The sequence below is a fragment of the Pholcus phalangioides genome, unplaced genomic scaffold (assembly GCF_987345545.1).
Source record: "Pholcus phalangioides strain wild (caught in Gottingen) unplaced genomic scaffold, Ppha-v1.0 ptg000028l_1, whole genome shotgun sequence".
In the NCBI taxonomy this organism is placed as follows: Eukaryota; Metazoa; Arthropoda; class Arachnida; order Araneae; family Pholcidae; genus Pholcus; species Pholcus phalangioides.
Window position 1 is genome coordinate 9,045,518 of NW_028301618.1, and position 18,078 is coordinate 9,063,595.

Here is an 18,078-nt window from a genome sequence, read left to right on the forward strand (position 1 = left end):
AAAAACATAATTTTGGGTACATCCAAACGTCGACTATTCAATCGTATTATCAAACCCAAAAGTTAATTCATTTCTAGTCGAATCCTGTTTTAACGAATACCGTTATAGCGAAAATCTCGTTTAAACGAACTCTTTTTCTAATCTCCCAGATAAAAGTTTACATAGGAACAAAATTCAATAAACTGGAATTCCTTTATAACGAAGTGATTTCACCGGTCTCTTGTTCGTTATAACGGAATTCGACTAATTTATAAGCTGTGAAAATAAATTTAATCCTTGATTCAGTAATGAATAAATATTCAAGTAGGCCATAGGTTCCCAAACTTTTTCATCCATCGCCCCCCCAACTCAAGCCAATCCATAGGATCCTATGTTACGTCAGTAGATTCTATCGCCACACCCCCCCCCCCCAAAGGGCGATTTCACCCACTTCAGGAACACTGAAGTACGCTTTAGGGGACCTATTGGTACGGCTGGAAGTAAAGGAGCGCAACTGTTCTGGGTGGCAAAAAAAATGCCATTCTAAAATCGACAAATTTTAGTGGTGGGAAGGCAAAATCATGTTTACCCACATCAAGAATCATCCACGTCCTCCAACAAGTTTACGGTACTGCTATTACAGTGTTTCTCAACCGCCGGGCCGCGAATGTTATGTTAAGAAAAAATCAGGATGGTCGAAATTGCACAAAGGTCATGGGTAATATAGTCACCATATGAGTTTAACAAAAATGGTGTATAGCGTTGGTTAAGGCGAGTGGAACAATCCAGTGGCTATAGCAGTAGCTTGGAGGTGCTTTAAAGGTGATTCTCGAGATGAGCTGTATTGTAAATTGTGCAAAACAATGCCATCCTTGACTGACTTCAATGGTGGACCAAGGGTCCTTAGGCCAGTGTCAACTTGTCAATCACACCTTATAATACATCATATCCAACTGCAGAGTCATTGATTAACCTACAGCTGATCATTCATTCCACGTGTGAAATGGCATCAGAATCGAGAACCTTTGAGCATTATGATGTCACCTTGAAGCACACGCTAAGCTTGACATAATGCCAAATTACACTCACAGTGTGGGTGAGAATGATTAATGATGATGCTAAAAAAAAGTAACGAATAAACAACACAAAATCCAATCCAATGTAACTTTATTTTTTGCGTCACAAACACGCACTGGAAAAAAAGTCTATATCTGTCAAAAATAACATTAAAACCATTTCTCGATAGATGTAAAAAAATAACAACTGCACCATCACCAAACGTAGAAAAAAAATTAAAAATGGTGTAAAAGTTAATAAAATACATACATTCTCGATAGAATTTGTGATTGGACGGAATGTTTAAATATCACGTGTAATGATGAAAAAATAAAAAGATTCTAATGCGAGATTTCCTTACTCCCCCCCAAAACAAATATATGATCTATATTTTCTAGAAACGCTAATCGGTATTTTCGAAATCACTCGAGGAGATTATTAATACCGAGACAAAAAAAAAATGAGTGGCATGAAATAAACATGTTAAAAAGATACAAGAACATATAAAACAATCGAACAAGTATTTTGTGAGAAAAAAAGAGATAATATCTATCGACAATACATAACGTGACTAAAACAATTACTCTGTGTCATTGTTCAAACAACTGATGTCCACATTTTTTTTTTTAAGTTACATCGTTAAATTGTTCTTCGTCATATTTTATACTTTGGTATGAGTCTGCTCGAGATGATAAGCGACTTGGTGCTGTATCTCGTCTTCTCGTTTCTTGGCCTTTCCCGCTTCGATGAAGAACAAGATGGATGAGATGTAGATGAAGAAACTTCCGACGACCGCCAGACCGTAAGACCATGACAGATAATTATGGTCGGGATCAGGCATCCATTCTCTGCTGTCACCTTTTATGCCGAACACGACCACTGCCAACGTGCAACATATCGCTGTGAAAGAAAGAGAAAAAATTCTGATGGTTACTTATAACTAGAGCCCGGATTATATGCACTAAAAAAGTGGCAAAATACGCTCTAAAAATATGCAAATATGCATTTAAAAATGCCGAAATATGCACTTAAAATGCTAAAATATGCACTCAAAAATGCCAAAATATGCATTAAAACCCAAAATATACACTCAAGTCATGAAAAGTTACATGTAATCAAAAATGAGAAAATATGCATTTAAAAAATCATCATGCAAAAAAAGCAGATATGCTTTTGAAATGAACATTTTCTATTTTTTAATGCATATTTTCATTTACAAAAAAATATCCCCGCATATACACCCCCTGCATATTTCTACACATTTTTTATTTAGGCATTTTTAATTTCCAGTTTGTTGTAGTTGCTCAGTAACGAAATACCAATAACAAAAGAATTTCGACACCATTTCTAAAAAAATTGAACGCTTTTGACATAGCTCTGGAAATAGCCTTAATAATAGAACACTTGATACTTAGAAAATACGAACATCTCTATTAATTCACTAAATTCCACCTGCGGTAGAAAAAAACCTGTTATAAAAATGCAATGAAACCCCCTTTTAACGGACACCCCTCAGATGCGGTCGCCCTTCTTTTAAGGGCCAAATAATATTTTCCCCTTGTATAATAGAAATATGCATTTCAAATCCCTGATGAAAGGTCACCCCTCTTAAATTGTTTTGTCCCGCCGGTGACCGCAAAAGAGGTTTTACTGTATTATTAGCAATATTGATTTTGAAAGATTATAAAAAAAGTGATTACGCTTAAATAAACTTTCAAAAATATGCACTTATTATGAAAATTCTTTGATTTTATGCATTTATATGCATTAATGCTGAAAAAGGCCAAAATATGCAAATGCATATGCACATATGCATTTGCATATAATCCGGGTTCTACTTATAACATATCTAAAACACTAGTGTAACATACGATGGCACGTGTTTGTTCCCTGTTGTAATAACATATAGAGAAGCAATGCCAACTGGCCATTTGCGCCCAAATAAGTAGCTGTAAATCCGATTTTTCTCAGATGTTCACTCATCTTTTTTTATACCACAAGTTCGTCCCTACGTGTTGTCTTTTTTGTGTGGGTGATGTGTAATCACTGTGTACTTTGTTTTTAACATATTCATCTTTTCTTTCTTTTTTAACACTGAGGGCAACTACAGTCCATCGCCCCATGGTCAATTTACTACCTAGTGAGTTGTGCCGGAAGTGTAAGCATGTGCACCTAACAGTCTGAGTGTGCATCTAGTGTTGCATCTGATTTTTTAGAGCTGCCATCTATATTTCAGAAGAGAAGCGTAATGTGATTGAATATCTGTACCGTTTTTAGGCCTCTTGCTCTATGTGGTGAAACTTTTTAACGGGGAGATTGGCTTGCATTTACACCTCAAAGTTAGGAACCACGGAAAACAAACTTCAGCGGATTACCACTGTGGCACTGATAGGGTTAGAACCCGGGTCCCGACATATTCATCTGCAAACAACCAATCGCCCTGGATGATAACTTTCCTACCATCAGACAAACTGTTTGAGGGGGGGGAAAACTCTGGCCTTTAAGTCTAGTTCTATCTTACATAAGTTTTGACCCATGGGCATATTTACAGCGAGGCCTAGCGGGCTATAGCACAGGGTGGCGACAAATTTGAGGAAATGAATGGTTAAGAAAACTAGTAGAATGGGAGAAGAGCATGGCAAAACTTGAATAACCCTCAATAAATCCTATGCCCCCCCCCCAAGGGTGGGGCTAAAAGTACTCCTACCCTGGGATTATTTTAATTTTTTTTGTCTGTTAAATCCTTTAAATTAACAATAAAGGGGCCCGTAAAAAAGTCCAACCTAGGGGCCCCCTGCTACTACTACTAAACCAGACAGGCACCTCGTCCATATTCCTCTGCGGAACCTCTAACGAATTGGTACATGTTGGAATGTGTGTACGTGTAGTGAAACCTAGCGTGAAGTTTGTTTCTGTGTAATGCTTGTTATGATTAGTACTGCCATCTGCCACCAGATTTTCTATCTATGAGTGAAGTGTAATGATTGAATGATTTATCGTTGTAGGCCTGTTGCTCTCTGTGGCGAGACTTTTTAATGTGGAGATTGGCTCACACTTGCGCCTCAAAGTTGAGAACCACAGGAAACCAGGGGGCTCCCTGCTGCAAGATGTGGGGGGGGGGGGAGGCATGATAAATCTGCATCTGCCCAGGCAGCTAGGGACTAGATCAGTGAGTGACCAAGAAGTCAAAAAGTGGCATAGAGCGTTTGCAAGCACATAAGTGAGTAAAAGAGTGACAACCATGCCCCCCCCCCCTAATTGATTTTTCTGAGGCCCTACCTGGAAAACTCTCGAAAATTTCAGTTCTCTCATTTTTGTGAGGCCTCTCTTCTCTTGAACTGCCCGGGTGAGCCCATGCGTTAAGATGGCACTGAGAGTGACTTAGAGCATGAGCAAGCATGTGAACAACCAAAAGAGTGATCTAGAGCATGTGTAAGTAAACGTGTAAATGATCAAAAGAGTGACCTGTAAAGAAAGGAACCATGCCAGTGAACAACCAAAAGAGTGATCTAGAGCATGTGAAAGTATCTGAGTAACCAGAACAGTGTGCAAGCATGCGAGTGACTTAAAAGAATGGCTTAGAAAGTGTGTGAGCATGGGAGTAACCAAAAGTGTGACTTAGAGATGCAGTTGTACTTGCAGGAGTGGTGAGGGGTGGGTGGCAAACTGGGCTATAGCTCAGGGTGGCAAATTTGAGGAAAGAGTGGTCACACACAAGAAAACAAGAAAATTACACTAGATTATGATAAGGGTGGCAAAACCATAAATACACCTCTGGTCTTGACACATTGTCAACAAAGAGAAAGACGTCTTTCATTTTCGAATCAGGATAATGACAGGAAACGGTCAAAAACATTTTTCATTTCTCGACAATGCCACAGGGGTGCTGGAAAAACTAATTCGGTTCAGAAAGAATGGGTGTTAATCTGTCTTGGGACTTTTGCGGGGGGGGGGGGGGACCATCTCACTTCTACTCAGTGTTGTAACCGAACAAGGAGGCAATATGCAACCTTCGCCAGCAAGCAATGTCATCTTTGCTCGGTGTTCTAACATACTGTGGCAGATACCAGGGTCATAACTAAGATTTTTTGTCAGGAAAACAAACATGATTTTGCTGTAATGAGTGTTCGCCACCTTCCTCCAGCAAAGATATTGATAATTTTATATATTAGTGGTTTTTGTTCCGAAGTAAAAATTTTTCCCACCCTGAAGTTTGCTGCCCAAATAGTTGCTCTTTTCATGTCCCTCGCCTCTAGTCTTGGCAGGCAGTATTATCTCCGCTAAGTGTTTTACAAACTGTACCAGGCAATGCCATCTTTGCTCAGTGTTTTTACACATTGTAGCATGGCAATGCCTAGTTGCAGCGAACTGTAGCAAGCTATGCCACCTTCACCCAATGTGTTAACAAAATGTAGTAAGCAATGCACAACCATAGAAAATATTCACAATGTGGTGCGTGTCCTCATCACATTGTGAATAGTTTCTATAGTTTCGGGCGAAATAATTTTTTTGATTAAGCAATGCAAGCATCGCTCAGCATTTCAGGAAAATGTAGCAGGTGATGCGACCTTCGCTCAGTGTTTTAACAAAACATAGCAGGCAATGCTGCCACCTTTGTTCAGCATTCGAACAAATCCTACCTGACAACGCTACCTTTCTTTTCTCAGTATCGTAACGAAACAGTGAAATACCTCATTTTCTCAGCGTCATAATGAAACATAGCAGGAAATGCCCCCCCCCCCTTTATTAAATAGTGTAACAGTAACGTTATTCAGTAACAACACAAGTAACAGATACTGTCAGTCTTTAAGTATTTGCAGCAAAATGCAGCAGGCAATGCCACCTCTTCTCAATGTTGCAACAAAGCTTAGCTCAGTGTTGTTATAACGAATGGTAAGTAATGACACCCTCATTAAATGTTACAGCAAAACAAAGCATATTGTTTTGTATTCAGCAGCCATAACTAATATAACATACAGAGCCCTCTTTTCACCTAGAGAAATTGCATTCCATCATTTTGAGTACAGTGATAATTATTCCATAAAACTTGCATTTGTGTTATGTTTGTTCGCTATCATAATTAGAAAACGGGCAACATTCGTCAAACACAGCAATTAAATTCGATCAAATGAACAAAGAAGGGAAAAAAGAACATAATCGTCAAAATACAAACTCTGAAATTCACATCAACAAAGAAACCGACCTGCGAACAGCATCAATATGGCGATGATCCGAATGAAGGCGTAATTCTTCTCTGGATTGAGACAGAGGTGAACAGCAAGGACCATGATGCACGCAACAAGAAGCGCTGTGAAGCCAAATGTGTAAAATACTTGGACAACAATGAAGAATGCTGTAAAACAATTTTAAAAAAGAAAACAATTACTTTGTTGCAGGGCGCAATAACATATATAGCATTTGATTTCAGTATTTTAATTGTAATTACAAGTAATAATCAAAAAATTTCTCTCGCTCGCCTCATACTTGTGATAGGTATATATAGGCTACTGGGTTCAAAAATGCACACAGTGAACAAAGAGTAAAATTGATGAACTGGATCGAAATTTTTCCAATTTTTTTGGTTAATCAATAGGCTACATACTGGGCCGCAACTAGGGGGAGAAGGGGGGTCTAATACCCAGCCGCTGGATCAGAATCTGCTTCTTCTACATGCAAAGGGCGTTGAAATTCCGGCTTGCCTCCCCGGGGACAAAGTATCTAGTTGCGGCCTTGGTGGCTATGTACAATAGTCAGTTTTCGAGTTCCGATTTGGAATTCAGATATCAAAACCTACTGACCACATGCAGGCGGAACTGGTAGGCTGCACAGATACCACCACACTATTCTAACATGGCAGACTTCTTGTAAAGAGATAAAATGGTGAGTTGTAAATTGAGTTTTTCGGAATAATTCCTTGTTTTATTCAGGATTACTATAGAGATCTGCGAGTCAGAAACGGGTCTGTAGAACTTCTTAAGGTTCATAGCTAGACTCTGCCACAGCTTAAAATGGATCTACACATTTTTTTTAAAGTCTGGAAGTCAATAATGGGTCTGTGTGTACAGCTTATCAGGATCACAATCAAACTCTTGGAGTTAAATACAGAGTCTGCGTGGCTTTTAGATAGTAGGCTACAACTGCGAGGAAATACGGAGTCTGTGCTTAATTTTTCGTGATTACCAGCATGTCAGAAAACGGGTTTGAATAATTTTCAGAAATGAAACAACACTGGATCTGCATAGCTCTACAGGACTGCAATCGCAAATCCAAAATCGATCCTAGTTTTGAAACTGAGACTCGTGAGTCACAAACGTGTTTGCGTAATTTTTCACTGTTTCAAAAATGAACTGAGAGTCAACAATGGGTCTGCGTAACTTTCCAGGATCAAAATGAAGAGTGAGGATTAGTATAGCTCTTCAAAGAGCTCTTATAGAGCGTGTCAAAGCATGTGAATGACCAAAAGAGTGACTGACCTGGAACATGTAAATAGTTCAGGGACTTCCAAACTCGCTTTAACCAAAAGAGTGACCCACAGAATGAGAGGTACCATGTCAGTGAATGATCAACAGTGTATGCAAGCATGGCCGTAACTACGATTTTTGCCCCCCCCCCTAAATTTTGCTGCCCAGGGCAATTGTCCCCACAACCAGAACCAGAGGCACAGACATGAAGATGACATTGCGGGAGGGGGTGAAAGTTTCTCTGGTTGTCCCACATATATATATATATACAAGACTCAAGCACATATGCAGAAGCGGGAGGGTGCAGTGCATTGTTTTTCAGAAATTATTGGGCTCGGCCCTCTTGAAAATTTATTGGAGGGAGGGCTCATATAGCCCCCCCCCCCAGTTCTGGCCCTTCATGCAAGCAAGTGAATGACCAAAAGGGGTGACCTAGAACATGTGTAAATGATCAAACGTGACCTTTGTCACTCTTTTAAACCATGTCAGTGAGTGACCAAAAAAGTAATCTAGAGAGTATGTGAGCGATCAAACAAGGTACGGGGCAGTCGACCATGCGAATTCGTCACTTGCGAAAGATGCGAGATGAGGGTGAAACTGGTTGTGCGATGCGTTAATCGGAGGCACCCCATCCGAGGGCTGAGCCTAGTGGGTCTGGTGCGTGAGGAAACGGTGCAAATTTCACCCTTTAACCCTTCCTTCAACATTATGCGGGGGGGGGGGACACACACACACCAAAATACATGCTTACCCAAGCCGACCAAGCATCTAGTAGTGCCCAGGGCCATCTCAAGAGCACTATGGGGGGGGGGGGCCCTGAGCCGAATGTTTTTTCTGAGGCCCCACCAGGCATGCATATTTACGTGCATACTCCAGGAAAATTTCAACTATATCTCATTGTGAGGTTCCCCCTCTTCTCTTGAGATGCCCGGGAGGGCCCCATGCGTTAAGATAGCACTGAGCAATCTTGGGCGGAGATACGGGGGGGGGGCATTGCCCCCAGCACCAAAGGTGAAGTCGACTGATCTAATGCATATATGTATAGACGAATCGACAACAGCATGATCTTGCCCCCCCCCCCAGCCTATCTCCGCCTATGTGATCGACCGACCCATAGGCGGAGATAAACTTAGAAGTCTGGGGGGGGGCACAATGATGTATCAATTCATATATACATTAGATCAGTTGACTCCGCCTTTGACGATGGAGGGGTAATGCCCCTCCCCCGTATCTCCGCCTATGTGTCGACCAGGGCCGTCTTAAGAGCGTCATAGGCCCCCCGGGCCAAGTGATTTTTCTGAGGCCCTACCTGGCAAATTTTCGAAAACTTCAACTACTTCTAATTTTTCTGAGGTGCCCAGGTGGGCCCATGCGTTAAGACATTGGTGTCGACCAAAGCCTGATCGTCGATACTCACGCTGCTCGATGAAGGACCTGAGCTTCTGATACTCGTCGGTGAGGATCCACCGGCACCCGGCGTAGTACTTGCGCATGGCCAGGTCGTCGGGATCGTGGAAGCTCCTGAAGCAGGTCTCCCACAGGCCCATCCTCACGAACACGGCCCCGTAGAATCTCCTGTCCGAGGCCAACCAGTTGGGCGTCACGAAGCCCACGAACACCATCAAGAAGCACAGCACCGAGAAGCTGTCCGAGGCTATCCTCAGCGCGCCCAGTTTCGTCTTGACCATCTTCTAAACACTATTAATTATTATTAATTGTTATTATTACAAATCAAAGGATCTCTGGATTGTAGGGCGTTGGCTCCGAAGCCCGCGCTCACGTTGCGGCCACCATTTACACAAACAACACATAAACAAACTTGTTTTCGAGCTTTCTCGCTGGCGAACGGAATTCTCGTATATGTTAGCAAATAGTCGTATTTTTCAAGGCCGGATATACGACTCCAGTCGTATCCTCTAGGTGTTTCTCTCGTTTCCGCGATTTTGATCGTAACGTCCTACGATTGCGATCGCAGCGGAGCAGGCGATAATTTTTTGCGCTTATGCGTGTTCGAAGGTCATTTAACCACTTCCTTTTTTTTCCCTCCCATCTGGAAATAGGTCGTGTGCCAGAAGAAACCAACCCACGCGCGGTGCTGCCATCTATCAAACACATTCATCGTGAAATTCCCTTACGATTAATGCAGGGGGTTCTTGACCTTTTTTTTTCAGCCGCGACCCGCGGCGGATTAAAGTCGGTCGAGGCCCCGGGCGCAAAAGAAACTATATTGGGCCCCTTAAATTAGAAAAAAGTGAAGTCTGTGTTTCTCGGGGGCCCTATGGAAGTCGGGACCCCGGTGCGCCCGCCGTTAAATCCGCCTCTGACCGCCATGGCCCCCACATCCTGTAGCGGGGCCCCTAGACTGGGATCTTTTGCGGGCCCATCGGTGAGACTTTTAACGGACCCCTTCTGCAGTTAATTTATAGCGTGAAAAAGCAAAAAAATGATAACGGTCCCGGGCCCCAGGGCTAGAGCCCTGTCAGCCCCCCCCCCCCCATGTGGGGGCCATGCTGACCGCATCCCCACTGTTGATGTTTCGAAATTTAGTGAAACCAGTAACGCAATAAGTGCATAAAAAAGACTTTGGAAGCGCCTGCGAATCAAGTTTGGTTCGTAGCTCAAGAGTCCTCGGTTGTAAGTGGATTTGTACGACCCCAACGACCCATAGGATAAGAACCCCTGGATTAATTTAAGTACATACTCGAGGCCAGACCCATTGATAATCCCGGAGCCGGGCCACCACAGATGAGATCTTTGGTGGGCCCCAGGCCAGGATTTTTCACGGCTCCCGCCGAAGTAAATTTATCGTGTAAAAACGGGGGGGAAATTCATTCCGGGGGGCCCCATTCCCCATAAGGGAGGGGGGGGGGGCAGAAAATATAAGCAATAAATATTCTCTGGATAAGCAAACCACATTTGACCGACCCTATAGCTATAGGCCTCCAGGGTCGTCTCACCGAATGGGGTCACTCCGGCACAGCCCGGAAGATTCAAGTGCATTGGAAAAGGGGGGGTGGGAAAATGCTATCTGCGGCTATGATTTTTCGCATGTGAACGGGTAGGCCTCAAAACGTCACATTGCACTTGGGCCCAATATGTTACTCAGACGGCCCTGCCCCGTCTCCAAATGTCGTCCATGCCCAGCAGTGACTGGCCCGCAACCTCAAAACCTAATTTCCTAAAAATGATTTAAGCAGCGCATAAACAGATATAACTTAAGTGACCCCGCGTTCTGCATCACTTAAGTGACCCATGACATATTCTCAGATCACTCAACTGCCCGCGGCTCATTCCCAGATCACCTAAATGACCCACGGCACAGTTTCTGATCACCTAGGTGGCCCTTCGATATATTTATAGATCACCGCGGCACAGTTCCAGAATACTCAAGTGACCCGCGGCACATATACAGATCTCTCAAATCCCCAGATCACTTAATTAAGTGGCCCGTGACACATTTTCAAATCAATGAAGTGGCCCACACCCTTGCCCTAATGCGTTATGAAGGGCAGTTAAATCATCTGTGTAGCCAGGGCCGCAACTAGATGCTTGATCACCCGGGGCAAGCGCGCATTTTGATGCCTCCTTGTAATTTTGAAGGTGAGGTTTCAGAATGAAATTTGCGCCCCCTCGGGTCTAGCGCCCGGGGAACGAAACCCGTCTGCTCCCCACTAGTTACGGCCCTGTGTGAAGCCCACGGTGCCCTTTCCGAAATGTGAGAAAATGACTAAAAAGAGGGGAAAAGATGGCCAAATCTATTGTTCTATAAGTTTGGTTCCCCCCCCCCAAATTTCTGGCTACGGGCCTGGCTTAAGTGACCCGTGGCACAACTCCAAGAGCAGGCGGTCCGTGGCTACCCGTGTCACACTTACAGATCACTTCAGTGACCCCCCCCCGCCCGCGACACAGTTCTGGAACAATTAAGCGGTCCGTGGCACATTTAGAGATCCGTTCAGTGACGTGTGGCACAGTTTTAGAGCACTTAAGTGGTCCCCAGCGCAGTTCTACGTCACTCAAGTTACCCGCGGCACATTCCCAGATTACTTAAGTGATGCGCGGCGCAGTTCCAGAGCACCTGAGCGGTCCGCGGCGCATTTTCAGATCCTTTGGGGGATCCGCGGAACATTTAGAGATCACTAAAGTGGTTCTATAGAGGACTTATCAATAGATAGGAATGTTAGTTCAGGTGCCCACAAACTGCGGAAAGATTTTTCTCGTTTTCGGCACACCGAGTAAAGATGCCATCAAGAGAATATTTGATACTTTTATATATTAACAAAAGGGTGGTTGATGTGCGTGTGTGACGTAAGCATCATTCAAACCCCTCACCCTGTCATCAAAAGTCAGCAAACCCGAAACCCCCTTCCCCCCGCCCCATCGATGCTGACGTAATACTTGAATGACCCCACAACGAGCTCACAAGTTCCAAACGGACGTCAGACAGTAAGGGGCCGTTCAAGTGTTACGAAAGCAAATTTTTAGCCATTTTGTACCCCTTCCCCCCCTTGTCAGCTTAAATTCGTCATAAGCTCTGCCCCTCTGAATCCTAACGCATATCGGTGGGATCAGAGACGTATACAAGTGGGGGGGGGGGGCTCCCCCCCCCCCCCCCGCGCGACGATCAAAAATGTATTTGTTTAATTCACCCTCTGAGCCATATAATGATAAATCGCATAAAGGCCCTTTGCCCCGCGGACCAAATATGGCCCCGGGGGGTTACCTGATGCGGCCTGCCCTCCTCAAACCTAATTTTGTAAAAATGAACAAAGCGGCACATTTTAAGATCACTTAAATAATGACCCGGGACACAGTTCCAGAACACTTAAGCGATCCGTGACACATTTAGAGATCCCTTGAGTGACATGTGACGTTGTTTTAGAGCGCTTAAGTGCCCCCTCCCCCACCCACCCCAGTGCGGTTCTACACTACTCAAGTTGCCGCGGCACATTCTCGGATTACTTAAGTGATCCGCGGCACATAATTACGGATCACTTGAGTGATGCGTGGCGCAGTTCCAGAGCACTTAAGCGGCCCGGACACGTTTCCAGATAGGAGTTCCTCAAGAACAATTCGCCACTGATTGCAGAAGAAAGATTTAGGAGGGACCAAACTTGACATATCAAACTTGACCATCAAACTTGACCAAACGTGTCTATTGGAAGATCTACTGCCACAAAACAAAGCTCTTTAATCGCGAAAATGTAGCGGTTTCAGGCTTGGCCATTGATGAGTCCTGACTTGAATCCTATTAGGAATGTATGGGGCATACGATAAATGTGTGTTTGCGAATGAAATACAGTGTTCGACTGTTGATGACTTGAAGGGCTCTATCGGGGAAACATGGTGCAGTTTCGATGCTCAAACCCTACAGAATTCGATTAGATCCATGGAGTTTGGGGTTTTGAGAAAGGAATGAAAAGTCAGCTATTAATAGCTCGCAATTTTTGTATATCTGAATTTTCTCTTAACTAACTATTAAGGCAGCCATTTTTTTGGGGTTTCTGATGCCATAAGTCTTTCTTATCGTTATACATCGTCAAGGCCGTAGCGGGAGAGGGGACACTTGTCCCCCCCACCCCCCCCCCCAGAACGAAATTTCTGGCTACGGGCCTGTGCATCGTGTTTGATTACGAGACAACCTATCAATGCGTTCCTGAAGTAGGGAAAAAAAGCATGAGCATATAGGCAGGCATAAACTTTTATTGAGCTTGAAACCCCACCCCCCCCCCGCGCAATATTTGTGAAACTTATGGAAACATTTTTTCAGAAAAACTGAATTTGAAAAATTCAAAAAAATGAAAAATTCTGAAACAGTCAGTTTCAGCTCCCCCCCCCCCCCGAAATGTGTGAAAATGACCGAAAAAAGGGAAAAAGATGGCCAAATCCATTGTTCTGTCACTTTGGTCCCCCCCTGAAATGAAAGTGGTCCCCCCCCCCCGAACGAAATTTCTGGCTACGCCCCTGCCCCCCCCCCCCCCTCTACATTTTTGAACCCTCCCAATACACATTACGCCTATGAAAATGAGTATAACAAAATAGCTTCTTTCTATAACAAAATGGCACACACATCCTGATTTTTGAACTCCATCACACGATTTCGCGCGCGCGCACGTTACATGCTATACAACCAAGACTGCCAAAATATTTCTGTCCGTAACTCGGAAACTTCGTAAGTCGGGGAGATTATTACGGTACATAAACTTTTTAGAAGGGACCGCACAATTATTTTTTCGTACCGGGCTGCGAAACTCCTAAGTCCGGCCTTAGCTATTCGATCCCGAAGACATTTCCAAAATAATAATGGGCCGAGGCCTTAGCTGCTATAATTCAGGGCCCCTCTATAATTTTTTTAAAGTTAATTTAAAGTGAGATCAGGTAATAAACATAATTCCTCGGTCCGAAGCATGGGCGGAGATGCGTGTGGGGGGGGGGGCACCTCCCAGCATCAGAAGTGGAGCCGACTGATCTAATGTATATATGAATTGACATCATCATCATCGTGCCCCCCCCCCCCTGACTACCAAGTCTATCTCCGCTATGGTCCGAAGCTAGATCCCTGTCCGGAGGGGGGGGGGGGGGCCACAGGAATTTCAAGTCTCTCGAGAGGGATTCCTCAAAACACCATTGACGGGGCGGAGGAAAGAGCGCTCAGCTCGCGAATCGAGACTCGCTCACGTGACCAACAACGAATATAAAAAGACCATCAAAATTCCTTCATAGTATTATATTATTTTATAATATTGCGCCAATCGGTCAAGGGTGCGGTTAAACCTCCATTTTCTCTGCGTTTTCTTCTGAGAACGAGAAAAAACAACCGGAAGCAGCGGTTTCGAAACTTCGGGCAACTTCCGGTACGAGGCTAAAGAAACATCATATGAGTCCGAATCCTATCTCTTTGCATAATCACGCGATTGAGCAAACAAACAAATGGTGTCGCCAACTCACGCGAAGGTGATTCAAAAGGTCAGTTTCTTTTGTTGTTGTTTTTGGCTCGGGTGTTCTCTCTGATGGTCATTCGGGATGATCATGACCATTCTGTTTACGTTCGTCGTGAATCGTATTTCGTGGAATTTCTTCGCAAGGTCGGCCAATCGGCTTCGTGATTAGAATTCCGACAAGCTCCAATGAAAAGACCTTTCCCTGTCGCTCCAAGTCGCGGGATGAATCCCAGAGTAAACTTTCGGATAAAACGATCCGAATGGTAGCCGTTCTGAGTACGAACGGGCCTAAGTATTTAGCGCTACCGTGTGAAAACAGCTTTACGGCCCTCTAAAATGTTTTTTTACCCGTTCTTTTCCTGTGTCCTCGGGCACCCCATGCGCTCGAAGGATTTACATTAGAGACTAAAAGAGTGACGTAGAGCGTGCACACAAGCACGTGAGTGACCAAAAGAGTGACTTGGAGACAGAAGCGTATTTACAGGTGTGGGAGTTTAATGGACTATATAAGCTTGGGGTGGCAAATTTGAGGAATGAGTGGCGAAAAAATTGAACTAGAATGGGTAAAGGGTGGTAAAATGTATTTATATATATATACACACACACAAAGGTTTTTAACAGCTGGCTGATGCGAGGAGTGTTCACCCGGAAAGTGAAAGGACGTGGGTTCGATTCCCCGCAGGGGCAGTTGAATTTTCTCTCTTTCCAAAATATATCTTCGCATCAGCCAGCTGTTAAAACCTTTGTATGGATATCGGAGTGACATCATCTTCGGAAAATGTATTTAGCCCACAAATACTGCATAACCATAAATCCACCTCCGCGTGTCCCGCGTTTTCACTCACAAGCAGCTCTCCGAAAATGTCCTAAATTCTAACATCCTTTTATGGATGTTTACCGATTCATTGGGGGGTTCCGTGGGGGGGGGGGGGGTGCATGTGTGGGTGTAGCAGTAGTAGGTAGGGGCTCGGGGATCCATGATGTCTTAAGTCAGCCACCTCGTTGGGCAATTTGCCTGTTGTGGCGTTGTAATTGTATTTGTATTTGTATTTATTTGTATTTGTATGGTATTCGCGAGTTCTTTAAGTTGAAGAATTTAGTCCAAAACGAGGGTTCCGGAGTCAACTTTGAGTTATATATCCCGAAATGGTGGTCTTCTGGAATCAGCTTATCCCGAATGATGGTCTTCTGGAATCAGCTTATCCCGAAAGGATGGTCTTCTGGAATCAGCTTATCCCGAATGATGGTTTTCTGGAATCAGCTTATCCCGAATGATGGTCTTCTGGAATCAGCTTATCCCGAAATGATGGTCTTCTGGTTGTTTTACGTTTCACGTAACATTGTTTTATTGACATACATACTTTTACTTCTTTGACATGAAAAGAACAAAAATGCTATCTTATTTTCATATTGTCATTTGTTTTGGCGCAGCTTGACGAAATTGGTCCTTGCGCCAAAACACAAAATCCAATCGATGGTCTTCTGGGATCAGCATATCCCGAATGATCGTCTTCTAGAATCAGCTTATCGCGAACGATCGTCTTCCGAAATCAGCTTATCGCGAACGATCGTCTACCGAAATCAGCTTATCCCGAATGATCGCTTTCTGGAATCAGATTATCCCGAATGATCGTCTTCTGGAATCAGCTTATCCCGAATGATCGTTTTATGGAATCAGCTTATCCCGAATGATCGTTTTATGGAATCAGCTTATCCCGAATGATCGTCTTATACAAATACAACGCCACAACAGGCAAATTGCCCAACGAGGTGGCTGCATCATGGATCCCCGAGCCCCTACCTACTACTGCTACACCACACCCCCCCCCCCGCGGAACCCCCCAACGAATCGATACATGCGGGAATGTGCGTGTACGTGTAGTGCAACCTGACGTAAAGTTTTTTGTTTTCTGTGTAATGCTTGTTATGTGTAGTGCTGTCTTCTGGAATCATCTACGAGCTGAATGTCTCAAATGATGGCCTTCCGAAATTCAGCGGCGAAGGTTCATGCCGAATCAGAATCAATTTTGAATAGAAACAGTATTGGGGCAATTCTGAATTTTTCGCTCATAATCATTTTTCAGACCCGGAGTTTCGCTTCAAATCCTAAACGTTTCCTTCAGGAATTTTCACTTGAAGTGCTAAATTTTCTGCCGAGAAACATTTTCGCACCCCTAAAGCTTCGGTTCAAGTCTTGCATTTTTCGTTCACAATCAGTTCTGAGCCTGGAATTCGGTTCCAGGTTTTGAGCGTTGGGTTCAAGTGCCACACACAAGTTATTTGTTCAGAATCATTTTTTTGGGTTTAGAACTTATAGGTTCACTACAAGATTCATCGGAAGACTGGTTATTTGTGGCGATGAAGATTACAAGGAAGAAAATTCATCACTGCCCCCACGGGGACTCGAACCCCGGTCTCTCGCTTGCCGGACGAGTGCTCTACCATCTAAGCTATGGAAGCGGATAGAATATTTTAACCTTGGAGCGTATATATATGTTGAAAGGCACCGTACATGGACGGCGCCTTTCTGCGATCTGCTTCCATAGCTTAGATGGTAGAGCACTCGTCCGGCAAGCGAGAGACCGGGGTTCGAGTCCCCGTGGGGGCAGTGATGAATTCTCTTCCTTGTAATCTTCATCTCCACAAATAACCAGTCTTTCGATGAATCTTGTATTGACAAGTGGAGAGGACGTTTCTATATTATAGGTTCACGTCCAGAATTTGAATATTTCGTCCAAAATCAGTTTTGAGCCTTGAGTATCGGTTCAAGTGCCAAATTATTTATTCAAAATCATTTGAGAGCGAAAAATTTCGATTCAAGTCCCGAATTTTTAGTTTAGAATCAGTTTAGAGCAGCGTTTCTCAACCCGAGGTCCGCGACGAAGGCATAAGTGGTCTGCAGGCAGGCTTAATATTTCGATTCCAACTGAATGAAAAATTATTCAATTGTAATTTATATTATTCATATACATTATGGGTTCAAATCCATGTGTTAAAATTGTACTTTCATACTTAGGTTTACCATACCTCATCAAGGAAAATGCTGGAAATTGCGACCCTAAATACGAGATATCACTAATTATAGCCAAACGGTGTATTTAAGCTGTAATATCTTTCTCATACTACTTCATTGAGGAAAAATAAGGGGAACTTGGCATTTAAATATGATAAAATACTGGACGTTGCCAATTGTCATCAGGAACGTTGATTTTTTTAGCCTAGAGTTTCGGTTCAAGCGCCAAACTATTCATTCAGAATAATTTTTTTAGCCTGAAGTTTCAGCTCAAGCGCCTATATAAATATATATATATATATATGGGGGGGGGGGGGTGCCCAGGTCTTCTTCTTCCACCTACTTACATCTGTTCATTGAGACAGAGCAACGGGCCATGATCTGGTTAGGAGAAGGTTTAAATGTCATATTTTTGGTTCAAAATAAGTTTAAAACCTAGAATTAAAGTCCTGAATTTTTCGTCTAGAATCAGTTTTGGGTGTAGAAGTTCGGTTCAAGTGTCAAATTTTATCCGGAATCAGTTTCTGAGCCTAGAATTTCTGTTCAAATGCCAATTTTTCATTTACAATCATTTTCGAGCCTCAATTTCAGTCCAAGTCTTGAATTTTCTGTTCAGAATTAGTCTAAGCCT

General features: G+C 43.5%; 2 protein-coding genes and 2 non-coding genes across 5 annotated transcripts in view; 2 read left to right on the forward strand and 2 right to left on the reverse strand.

The window, feature by feature from the left end:
• The window catches only part of LOC149067897 (uncharacterized), a 346,496-nt gene that overhangs the window by 299,082 nt on the left and 29,336 nt on the right, over positions 1 to 18,078 (forward strand). The window lies entirely within an intron of this gene.
• LOC149067903 (uncharacterized) overlaps positions 1,130 to 18,078 on the reverse strand; it is a 40,693-nt gene continuing 23,744 nt past the window's right edge. Inside the window, exons 1-3 of one of the 2 annotated variants that reach the window (XM_089251980.1) lie at positions 8,914 to 9,328; positions 6,239 to 6,388; positions 1,130 to 1,935 (exon numbers count right to left, since the gene is read on the reverse strand). In XM_089251980.1, the coding sequence (XP_089108106.1) occupies positions 1,697 to 1,935; positions 6,239 to 6,388; positions 8,914 to 9,184 (660 nt within the window). In that variant the 5' untranslated portion in view covers positions 9,185 to 9,328 and the 3' untranslated portion in view covers positions 1,130 to 1,696. Of the gene's footprint in view, positions 1,936 to 6,238; positions 6,389 to 8,913; positions 9,329 to 18,078 lie in introns of those variants that run through there. The other variant, XM_089251981.1, reaches the window with a different exon arrangement.
• TRNAA-GGC (transfer RNA alanine (anticodon GGC)) lies at positions 16,823 to 16,894 on the reverse strand. Its single transcript has one exon. It is a non-coding gene; the product is annotated as a tRNA-Ala (tRNA).
• On the forward strand, positions 16,971 to 17,042 carry TRNAA-GGC (transfer RNA alanine (anticodon GGC)). Its single transcript has one exon. It is a non-coding gene; the product is annotated as a tRNA-Ala (tRNA).